This window comes from Scyliorhinus canicula, chromosome 11 (assembly GCF_902713615.1).
Source record: "Scyliorhinus canicula chromosome 11, sScyCan1.1, whole genome shotgun sequence".
NCBI classification, from domain to species: domain Eukaryota; kingdom Metazoa; phylum Chordata; class Chondrichthyes; order Carcharhiniformes; family Scyliorhinidae; genus Scyliorhinus; species Scyliorhinus canicula.
Genome location: NC_052156.1, coordinates 42,934,181 through 42,945,993, shown reverse-complemented (window position 1 = coordinate 42,945,993; position 11,813 = coordinate 42,934,181). Strand labels below are relative to the sequence as shown.

Below are 11,813 nucleotides of genomic sequence, written 5' to 3'. Positions count from 1 at the left end.
TATTTACCCCTGGCCCTACCCATCAAAATCTTGAATTCTAGCACATCACCTCTCAGCTGGCTTTCCTCAATTTATTTCTGGAATCATTCTTGTGAATCTCCTCTGTCCTTTCCAATACCTTCAGGTATGGGGCCAAGAGCTTGATGCAGTACTCCAGTTGAAGTCTTACATCACATGATCTACTTTTGTTGCCTAGTTATTGATTCAGTGCAAGTGACCATTATTAATATTCAATAGGAAGTGTCACTAAATTAGTGTGCATTTTAATTAGTAGAGCTTCCGACACTGGGCAGAAATCAGATATGGATCATACTAGCATTGAGTACCTCTGGCTATCAAAATTTCAATGGCTACAGTCATTAGAAGTATTTTCACATTTAAAAAAATGAGCAGTAGCAGTTCAGTACCATAAACGCAAGTTTTTAAGCAAAATACTCAGCCCGTATTACAAATTTCAATTGTCTGACTTATTCCAAAGAGGAATATTTAAAAGAGGGCGTTGAAACTTTTAAAAGGCTTGGCTTAAATTGGGAGGTTGGAGAATTGTTACTAAGATGTCCCGGTGTGGTGAAACCCATTGTTATTTTTTATTCTGCACCGGGTCACTATCCATGTGGAGTTTCCCCATTCTCAGTGTCTCACCCCACAACCCAAAGATGTGCAGGGTAGATGGATTGGCCATGCTATATTGCCCCTTAATTGGAATTTTAAAAAACATTTTGCTCTGCATCAAGATCTGTGACACTCTAGAGGAATAAACCTCAATTTGCTTTGAGGTGGGAGGAATAGAAACTTGAAATAAATGTGTGCAACAATAAGTAGATCTCGTGCATTCACAGTAAAAGTAAATAAGTGATTCTTGGGCATTGTTCAGCATTCTGAATGAAATTAAAGTAGATACACAAGATTTTGAGATTGCATTTTCAGAGATACCCAAAATGGTAAACAGAACAATTATTTTAATAAAAATATTAAAACAATATCTAGTAATTGTTTACAAGAAAATTTGTACAGATATTACATGAAATTTCTTCTGCATAGAAACCGCTGTTTCTTAAGGTAAAACACAATGGTATCTTTAAAGTGCACTTTCTTCAGAATTCCAAGATTATTAGGGGATTATGGTCAAACTATATCTAGTTCTTTTAAGATACATTATTGCAAACAGACATTTGCCACTTTGTACTGCCTCAAATATAAAATTATTGCAGAACATTGGCTCCACAGGTAAGTTTACAGACAAATGCTAAATGAAAATAAATCTACTTCAGAATCAGCCATGTCCTTGAGGGGCACAGCATGCCTACAAGTAAATATATACACATTGGCTGCAACACATGGTAGATTTGTGAAAAGCAAATGCTTCCAAAAAAAAAAGGAATGATTGTCCTGTACAAGAGCTCCACAAAAAATACACAGATGACGTACAATTTTCTTTACTCGTCAGTATTTCATGTTTGGTATTCAAAACTGTTCAGTAAACATTTTGTATTATTTGATTGTAGGGGTGCTGCAGTCATTTGTAAGTGCAGGCTTCAAATGTCCTTTTTTAAAGCTTTGAATTGAGCTGAGTAAGGCTCCTCTACCTGCCCCATTGGCAATAGCAATGGATTGTGATGGAACATCAATCTCTGACTTTGGAGGTGGGGGTGCAGGTGGTAGAGGAACTGGTGAAACCCCTGCAAGTAAGAAAGGAAAAAAACTTTAATGAAGTGATCTCTTTCTCTTTCCTCCCCTGCACCCTCCCAACTTATGCAATGTTGAAAATATACACGAGCCAGTCTCTATAAAGAAAAATAGTTAACATGCCAGGTGTCACTTCACCAGAACTGTATGAAGTATTGCTGATTTTTTTTTTGTTGATACTAACTTTCTTCCAGCATTCTGTATTTTTGTTTTACATTTGACAAAATTTTCACAAACTTCAATATTCACATGTTCTTAGTAACTACTCTCAGCTCCAATATGTTCAACTGATCAGAAAGCATTTCTGCACACCCTTTAATCCAATGCCTTTAAATGGATTGCTGCCTGCTCCCACTCCTGACCTATCAGTATGCATACTAAGTAACTATATTTTAAGTTTAATAACATGTTATAACTGCAATTTGACAAGGCCAAGCTTGATGGGCATTCACAATCGTACAAAGTTCCATACCATTCAGTGACGGCACTGTTTGGTATTCTAGTTTACAGTAGAGGACCTTGGATTTGGTTTGCAAGCCAGACAAGTGGAGTTGAACAAGGATTCCAATTACACTTTTTACCTTGGAGATCTTTAATTCATTTAAAGGACATTGCTCTTTGAACTTATATGGGTCTACAGTATAAAACCACACCTGTTTTTGCACTACCATTTTCAGTCAGAAGACATGGATATGGCTAGTACAAGAAATGAAAATAGTGCAATTGGTTGTGCTTCGGAGGTTTTGCCTAGGATAAATTATTGGCACAGTGCAATATGGAACCACAGAATAATACACAGGTTGCAAAAGTGGGAAAACGTTCAATTCCCTATTGGTGGCATCTCACTTGAATGATGATGAAAATTCACAAAGCAAAAAGCAGTTCTTTGTTTCCCATAGCTGCCCTTTCCATTTTGTGATACAAATCAATTTTTAATTGGTCTATGCAGAAGGGAGCATCAGATACAACCAGAAGCAGACATGAAGAAAAAGTATAATCTTTGTCAGCAAAGGCTGTGTTCTTTATATGAGTAATGGCTGTTTGTGTGCCTAACATCCATCATAGTAACCAATAAAAGAATGCTTATGGTACAGCCTGAAACAGGTTTCACACTAAAACATGACTGTGTTCATTCATGCACCATTGCTATACAAGAAAACAGATTTAGTGGTCACAGCCTGAACAAGGTAAATAAGAAACTCTATCCCCACATAAGAGGATAATTTTAGTTTTAAGATTAGAAATAATTTTACCCACCCCATTAGGTATCAACATTTTAATAAGCAAGAGAAAACCTGATGAGAATGCTTTATTTTATGTTAAAACTATTGTACCAACACATTTCACAAAATGTTTCATAGACTTGTAAAGAGTTTTTTAAATCAATGAATTTCATCCTACTCAGTACGAAGGTCATGGGGATATTTGACTATTTTTACAATTTAGTCTCGGCATTTAAAATAAATTTATTTCAGAAAACCAATGATCCTAATTGCAGTAATAGTACTGAAACATTTACACTTATTTTGATATGTGGTATTACTGTTTGCGCAATGTTCAACTAGAAACAGTCATTTGCAAAATATAATGAAAGCAAAGATGCAAACAGATCATAATTAAACACAGAGGGTGAGATTTTCCAGCACTGCTAGCTGACAGGATATCTGGTCATGCCGAAAGTCAGTGGACTTTTGGCTGGGCTGCCACAGTCCCTCCCCCAACCGCGCAGGTCCAGAGGGCAGTGTGCCAGCATAGTGGTGAGCACTATTGCTTCACAGCGCCAAGGACCCGGGTTCGATTCCCAGCTTGGGTCACTCTGTGGAGTCTGCACGTTCTCCCTGTGTCTGCGTGCGTTTCCTCCGGGTGCTCCGGTTTCCTCCCACACGGCCCGAAAGACATGCTGTTAGGTAATTTTGACATTCTGATTTCTCCCTCTGTGTACCCGAACAGGCACCATAGTGTGGCGACTAGAGGCGTTTCACAGTAACTTCATTGCAGTGTTAGTGTAAGCCTACTTGTAACACTAATAAAGGTTATTAAAATCCCAGCTATAGCTTGTAGAATAGACTAATCTTTGATGACTTGTCTTCACCTCTCTTGCCCTCTCTTATCAACTCAACTCCCAGAGAAATAAACATTTCAGAATCCACTCCAGTCTATTCTCATAGAAGTCCTAATAATCGATTATGCTATCAGTGATTTCGAAGCTGTGTTCACAGCTATAAAACATCCAATTAGTAATATTGTAAATTTTCTTTAGATAACATATTATCCATTATGTAAACAATGTTTGAAGCATTCAAGCAAAAACAACAGAAATGACTATACAGAAAAACAGGAAATATAATGCTCCTCAGTTGGATGCTGTCACAGGATGGTCTTTCCAGACCACGTCTCATTCTTACCTATCATCATAGAATTAACACTGCAGTCGGAGGCTATTTGGCTCATCGAGTCTGCATCGGCCCTTGGAAAGAGCACCCTACTTAAGCCCACGCCTCCACCCTACCCCCATAATCCAGTAACCCCAGTTAACCTTTTGGACACTAAGGGGCAATTTAGCATAGCCAATCCACCTAACCTGCAGAGGATCTTAGAATAGATCAGTGGGTAAATATACTGCATTGTAGCATTCAGCCATGTAGACAAAAGTCCCAAATTTGAAGTAGGGTCTGTGTTGAATTAGCCATGTGGGATGTTGCAATGATCCTAGAGCCAGCCAGAAATTGCCACCATTCAGTCACTACTGGAAGTACTCAAGTGGATGTTGGCTGAAAATGAGATCAGGTTGTGAACCAAGTTCATGCCTTCTCTTTTTTTTCCCCATTTATCTTTCCTCCCTCAAATGCCACCCAAACATATTTTTAATTACTCCTCTGCCTTCCTTCTCTGCAGGAATTTTCCCACACGAGTACAGAGTACCCATGGTTAATTCAAGAGCCATTATCAAACAAACCAAATTGCTGCAGTGGCAAGTCAGCTCTTGCCATTGCGCATATTTTTTTGATCATTCACCCTATTTCATCCTCTCACCGTGCCGTTAAAATCCTGGTTGTCTACTGCCCCATTCTCAAATTTCTTCAAGATATTCTTCCTGTCCTCCATTAAATTCTGCAAAATAGACTAATCTTTGATGACTTGTCTTCACCTCAGCTCTCCTTGCCCTCTCCACTTCTACCCATAGTCACAGCTACCACCTTGAAGCTCAGATTAGTTATGTTCTGTCAATTCCCGTGATCTTGATCAACAAGGCCACATCAGATCACTTCCTTATATCCTTCACTATTCACGTCTCCCACTCGATTTCAAAATTATTTGTGATTTGCCTATTGAAAAACATTCATCTCCAATTCACTTAACCGTCAACTGCTTTTGGCCTTCTATTCGATACAATACTACAGCAGTTTTTGGTTTGCTCAATCACTTCTCCAACTTCACCATCCAAATCCCCAGCAAAATCCTTACTTCTCATTTCAGATGTTCCCCCGGTATGGTCCTGATCTTATTTCAAGGCACACAACCATCTACCCTTAGATTGGTTGGACATCAATCTTTACCAAGCCACATTATTCCCTGTCAAAATCTCACACTATTCAAAAATTATGCTGGAATGTAAAGTTAACCCTGGGTTACACTTCAGTGCCAACCCTTTTATAAATTCCCACTTCCCTGTCCCCTCTGCCAAATGCAAGGAGCTCATAGATTTACTTGCTACCTTCTTCGATCTGGCTCCTAACCCACAAAGTTTAAATCTTATGCTTAAATCTTTCCATGGCCTCGCTCTCTCCTATCTTTGCTATTACACCCCCGGCCTACAAACCTCTCCAATCCACTGTTCCTTTGAATCCAACCTCCTATGCAGTTTCCTACCCTCCATCACAGCATGGTGACTATGGTTTCAGACACCTAGGCATCACATTATGGAATTCCCTTTCTAGTCCCCATTAATTTCTCTACCCCACTCACTTCCTTAAGCCCCATCTTCTGGTCACCACTCCAATCCTTTATCGGCAACCACCCATTTTTTCCACTTACACATCTGATGAATCCTGGGACATTCTCTCTGTTAAAGCTGCCACATTATTGCACGTTACTGTTGTTAGTACTCACTGTGTAATCTCAAACTAAGTACTGCTACTCAGGAAGTGCCTCAGGAAGGTTGAGAAACCCTTGCAAGTGTATCTGAGCATGGGTTATTGCTTTCAAAAGAATGGGTAAAGGCAAGAAAATCAACTGGAAAAATAGAACAGATATACAAAGAATCTCATAGCCAGGAATTCCAATTGTATAAATTATCTGCTGAGAAAAGAATCACTCCCACACACCCCATTCTTTTCCTCCCCCCACCAAAAGTGATTGCAATTGTTAAGAGCAAACTGATTCACCTTGACGACTGTGACCTCTTTCTGCAACCTTAAGTTTTAGGGTGGTCTACATTACCCCAAAGTCAGGCTCAAAATGGTGTGTGCTCTACAGCAAAGACAGCATAGGAAGAAAGAAGCAATAAGTCATTACCAAAAGGCATTCTGGACAAAGTACAAAATAAAAGTCATGACTTTCAGACAACTGATAGACACATTAAAGATAAAAGATAAAAGATACACAGTTACTTATTAAATGAAATGTCATACAGTTCTGATGTCTCTTCCTATCACATTTTACCACAACATTAAAAACATTTAAGTGTTCTTAAAGGCAGACAACATAATTTGAAGCAAGACATTATGAATGGTGGAATTCTGAAATAAAAATAGTGGATATTGGAAACATTCAGCAAGTTGAGTTAACATTTTAGGTCGATAACCTTTTGTTCTGATTAAAGTTATTTTTACCTGAAACGTTAACTTTATTTCTCTCTCCACACATACTACCAGACCTGCCGAGTATTACCACTATTTTGTTTTTATCCCAGCACTTTTAGGAAAGAAATGAAGAAAACCAGAAGAAAAAGGACATACAAAACATTTCCACACACACACAAAAACAAACACAAGTTCTCGTAATGATGCAATAGGCTGTCATATACAATTCCTCACAACACTACCATAATCTCAACTCCAGAGCATCAAGATTAAAAGCGGAGAACATACTAACAAAACTGCTCTCCCCCAGCCCCATCGGCTCCGGTATCTCTGTGCTATGATGCTCCATGTAGAACTTTAAATTTGCAAAACTTTCACTCCCCCCTGCAAAAATCCTTCTGGCAATCTTTTTCTCCCAAAATGTTTGAGATGATGGATATTGAAGATGCTTCCCTCAAAACACAGTGGGCTTGGATATGGAACATCTTGGCCTACCGGCAACCATTCATTATGTTTAATTTCAATGGGTACATAAAAACTGCATCAACTAGAATAGAAATATGGGAACCTAGGGGCAGGAGTAGGCAATTCATGCCATTGAACCTACTCCGCCATTCAAAATGATCAAAGCAGACCATCCACTTCAATGCCTTTCTCCCCCCACACTATCCCTAAATCTCTATCCGTCATTGACTGATTTCTAAATGCCAATCCCTATTTTAAACATACTCAATGACTGATCTTCCACAGCACTCTGGGATAGAAATTATAAAGCTTCACAATTCTCAAAAGTTATAGAAATTCCCTTCACCTTGGTCCTAAGTGGTTTGCCCCTTATTTTGAAATTGTGTCCTGTGGTTCTAGCTTCCCCAAACTTCTTCCCTGCAACTATCCTATTCACCCCTTTAAGTATTTTGTAGGTTTAAATGAGATCACCTCTCCACAGAATCCCTACTGAAGGAGGTCATTCGGCCCATCAAGTCTGCACCGACCCTCCAAAAGAGCACCCCTACCTAGTCCCACTCAGCTGCTCTATCCCCGTAACCCCTCGCATTGATAATGGCCAATCCACCAAATCTGCATATCTTTGGCAACCGGAAGAACGTGCAAACACAACAAAGTCACTCAGGGCCATAATCGAACCCAGGTCCTTAGCGCTGAGGCAGCAGATCTAACCACTGTGCCACCATGCCGCCCATTCTTCGAAACTCTAGAGAACGCAGGCCCAGTTTTCCCAATCGCCCTTCGTAGGACAGTCCTGCCATCCGGGAACAACCTCGATGACAATAAGACGACCAAAACTGCATACAGTAGTCAAGTGCAGTCTAACCAAGGTTCTATACAATTGAAGTAAGACTTCACTATCTCCTGTACTCAAATCCTCTTACAATAAAGGCTAGCGTACCGTCAGCCTTCCCAAATGTCTGCTGCACCTGCCTGTTATCCTTCATTGACTTATTGATGAGGACACCCAGATCTTTTGGTACACCTAAACTTTAATCTCTTATCATTTAAGAAATACTCTGCGCATCTATTCCTCCTACCAAAGTGGATAATCTCACATTTTTCCACATTATATTCTACTGACATGTTCTTTCCCAATCACTAAGTCTGTCCAAATCTTCTTGAAGCCGTTTTCCATCTTCCTCAGACCACGCATTCCCGCCTAGTTTTGTGTCCTTCGCAAACTTGGAAATATTACATTTGGACCCCATATTTAAATCATTAATATATTTTGTGAACAGCCCGATGACTGATCCATACGGTATCCCACTAGTCGCAATCTGCCAAAGCAAGAATAACCTCTTTATTCCTATTCTTTGTTTTCTGCCTGTTAACCAATCTTTAATCCATGCCAGTATTTTATCTCCCATCCGATACGCTTTAATTCTGCAAACCAAGCTTCTGAGGGGGACTTATCAAAAGCCCAATTCTGTTATTAACATCCCCCCCAAAAGCCCCAACAGGTCCATCAAACAGGATTTCCCATTCATAAATCCATGTTGACTATGCCCAATCAGAACATTATAATCCGGGCAGCACGGTGGCGCAGTGTGTTAGCTCTGCTGCCTCACGATGCCGAGGTCCCAGGTTCGATCCTGGCTCTGGGTCACAGTCTGTGTGGAGTTTGCACATTTTCCCTGTGCTTGCATGGTTTTCGCCCCCACAACCCAAAGATGTGCAGGGTAGGTGGATTGAACACACTAAATTGCCCCTTATTGGAAAAAATGAATTGGTACTCTAAATTTAAAAAAAAGAACATTATTATCCAAGTTCCCATTTATCACATCCTTCAGAATAGGTTTAAACATTTTCCCTACTACTGATGTACGGCTAACAGGTCTGTAGTTCCCTGATTTTTCTCTCTCCCTTTTTAAATAGTGCAGTGACATTTGTCAACTTCCAATCTGCAGATACCATTTCAGAATCTATAGAATTTTGGAAGATGATCGCCAATGCATCCACCATCACCATAGCTACCTCTTTCAATGTTCTGGGATGTAGGCCATCAGGTCCTGGGTACTTGGCAACATTTAGTCCCATTAATTTTTCCAATACAACTTTCTCCAATATAAATTTCCATCAATTTCTAATTCTCTATTCATAGTCCATTTACACATTACAGAACTAATGTAAAATATAATTAGGTTGAAGAAACACGAACAATAAGTTGCATGGTTATTTAATTATAGAACACTTTAGTTTTCTCATTTTTAATATTGCTTGTAGAGATTTCTGCCAAGCCTAAGTGATCAAAGAGCCACTAGAAAGGAAAATCAATGGAAGTGGGGGAAAAAGGAAGCAAATGCATTGTTTAAATTTGCTACGGTCAGATTTTCGGAAGTATTCGGTTTGCTGAAGGAATTATGCCATCAGGGTTTCATGAAGCCAAATCTTATCGTTTCCCATTAACAATGAAGGTCATAAAATGCAACTGCAGTAATTGCAATTATGGTGATTCCAACATGACTTTGAAAATTACAGTAAACCCTAAGGACTATATCAATGCTTTAACACGAGTATTATAGGAGAGTGAAAGATAAAATTAACCATTTGAGCACCAACACAAACTCTCATGACATGACATTAAAATAGGCCTTATATTCCTGATAGATGGGGGCAGCACGGTAGCATGGTGGTTAGCATAAATGCTTCACAGCTCCAGGGTCCCAGGTTCGATTCCGGCTGGGTCACTGTCTGTGTGGAGTCTGCACGTCCTCCCCGTGTGTGCGTGGGTTTCCTCCGGGTGCTCCGGTTTCCTCCCACAGTCCAAAGATGTGCTGGTTAGGTGGATTGGCCATGCTAAATTGCCCGTAGTGTCCTAATAGTAAGGTTAAGGGGGGAGAGTTGTTGGGTTACGGGTATAGGGTGGATACGTGGGTTTGAGTAGGGTGATCATTGCTCGGCACAACATCGAGGGCCGAAGGGCCTGTTCTGTGCTGTACTGTTCTATGTTCTATGTTACTTGAAAACAAAGTATCAGCAAAAATAAATAATTGATAAACTGTGTTTTCAGAGGGGCAATGTGTGGTGGATTTGTGCAGTAACATATTTTGTGAAATGGTGGGATAATGCATGTGTTCACACCATATTCTGCACAAAATATGTTCCCTCATCAAGCTTGGTCATAAGACAGACACAGAAGAGACATACTCACCCTGGGCTATTCTCAATAGCCACGTCCTTTATTATAGAAAAACATCACAAGGTTCTTCAAGAAGGCATAGTCACAAATTGTGATGCCAAACCAGAGGAGCAGGGATGACAAAAGCTTAGTCAAAAAGGCAGATTTTAAATAGAGAAATGAGAGGTGGAGGTATTCAAGGTTGAATAAAATGCAAAGATTGCAAAGCATGGTTCAAAATTAGCTGGGGAGGAATCAGTGGCAAAAATATTGTATTTGCGCCAAGAGCTAAAGACTACAGCCCCAGTGTTCCCAATGTTTAATTTGAGAAAGTCGCAGCTCATCCAATATTGAATGTTAAACAAGCAATCTTGCAGCTTAGAGGCAGTGGAGGGGTCAAGAGGGGTGGTGGAAAGGTAAAACTGTGTGTCGTCAGAATGTACATGGAAGCTGACCCAGGTTTTCAGATGATGTTGCCGGGGAGCATGCCAATGAGAAAAAGAGCGGTGCAAGGTAATGAGAAGGTTAAAAGTAAAAGTCATGGAAGTGAGATAAGCAGCCGCTAACAATGAAACCAAGCAAAGGCAGATCAACTAAGCATGACAATGGAGGAGAGCCATTGCAGAACCGGTGTTTAATTATATCTTAGACTGCATCACAGTCAAATAGTATATCATTCGATTAGGACCATTTCAGTGTAATAGCAAGAGACAGAACCTGATCGGAGAGATTCAAACATAATGGGCGGAGTCTTCCGGTCTCGTTACACTCACGCTCGAGCGAAATGAGGCCGGTGAACAGCGGTAGGGGCCAGGCACCAAACAGTTTGCGATGCAACTGGCCCGCTCCCGTAGGCCAAAATCGGAATCTCACCATAGCGAGGCGAGAAACCAATTATCACCACTAAGACCAATTTCCATACAATTAACAAGAGCCACCCCTTATCCAACAGCCTCCTTTCATTCAGCGACCTCCAAGTGCTCACGCTGGCAGAGATTAGTACACCTTTTGAAAAACGTGAATTTGACAGAAGTGCTGCTGTGGGCAGCCGAGAAGATGAGCAGCCATCTTTGCTCACAGGCAAAGTGCCCAGGGGTGCTGGGATTGCCGTCCCAGTGCTCAGTCGGGGGTGGGGAGGGCCCTGGTGGGCAACTGGCGGACAACCACTCACGGCACCACCATGCCAACCCTTGGATTGTTTACCCATTCTGGGTGCAACCATTGTCCCTGCCCGTCTGCCCCACCTACCACCCATAACCCCCATCGACTGCTGAGGCCTCTGGCTGTGCGGCTGAAAGCTATTGCTGATAGGGAATTGGCAAGTGTAGTTAAGTGAGAACTTCACACATCTCAAGTGGATTCCTGTGGGTGGGCAGGCCATGTAGCACGTGGGAGTCATTGCCTAGAATCCCAATCACACCGTGTTGCCTGGACACTGTGCTTGAACACTGCAGGAGGCAACACCACACACACAGCAGCCAACATCCGAACACACAGGGGCTGGGACACAGCTCCGAGGACATGTCGGAGGGTGGGTCGATGCCACGGGGAGGGGAGATACTTGGCGAGATGGGCCAAATGTTCGGCGGTCAGCTCGCATTGTGAAAGATTGTGGCAGAGGCATAATAATGGTTGTGCAGAAAGGTGTTTAATGTGTTATACAATCCCTCACTCTCCGATGGTGCAGCCTTATCAGAGGG

At 41.1% G+C, this 11,813-nt stretch overlaps 1 protein-coding gene across 6 annotated transcripts in view; it reads right to left on the bottom strand.

The window, feature by feature from the left end:
* Positions 1–920: 920 nt before the first annotated feature.
* Positions 921–11,813, bottom strand: part of pxk (PX domain containing serine/threonine kinase) — a 93,566-nt gene continuing 82,673 nt past the window's right edge. For 4 of the 6 annotated variants that reach the window (XM_038810512.1, XM_038810506.1, XM_038810507.1 and 1 more), the window contains one exon: positions 921–1,679. In XM_038810512.1, the coding sequence (XP_038666440.1) occupies positions 1,492–1,679 (188 nt within the window). In that variant the 3' untranslated portion in view covers positions 921–1,491. Of the gene's footprint in view, positions 1,680–6,071; positions 6,157–11,813 lie in introns of all 6 variants that reach the window. The other 2 variants (XM_038810509.1, XR_005462221.1) reach the window with 2 other exon arrangements.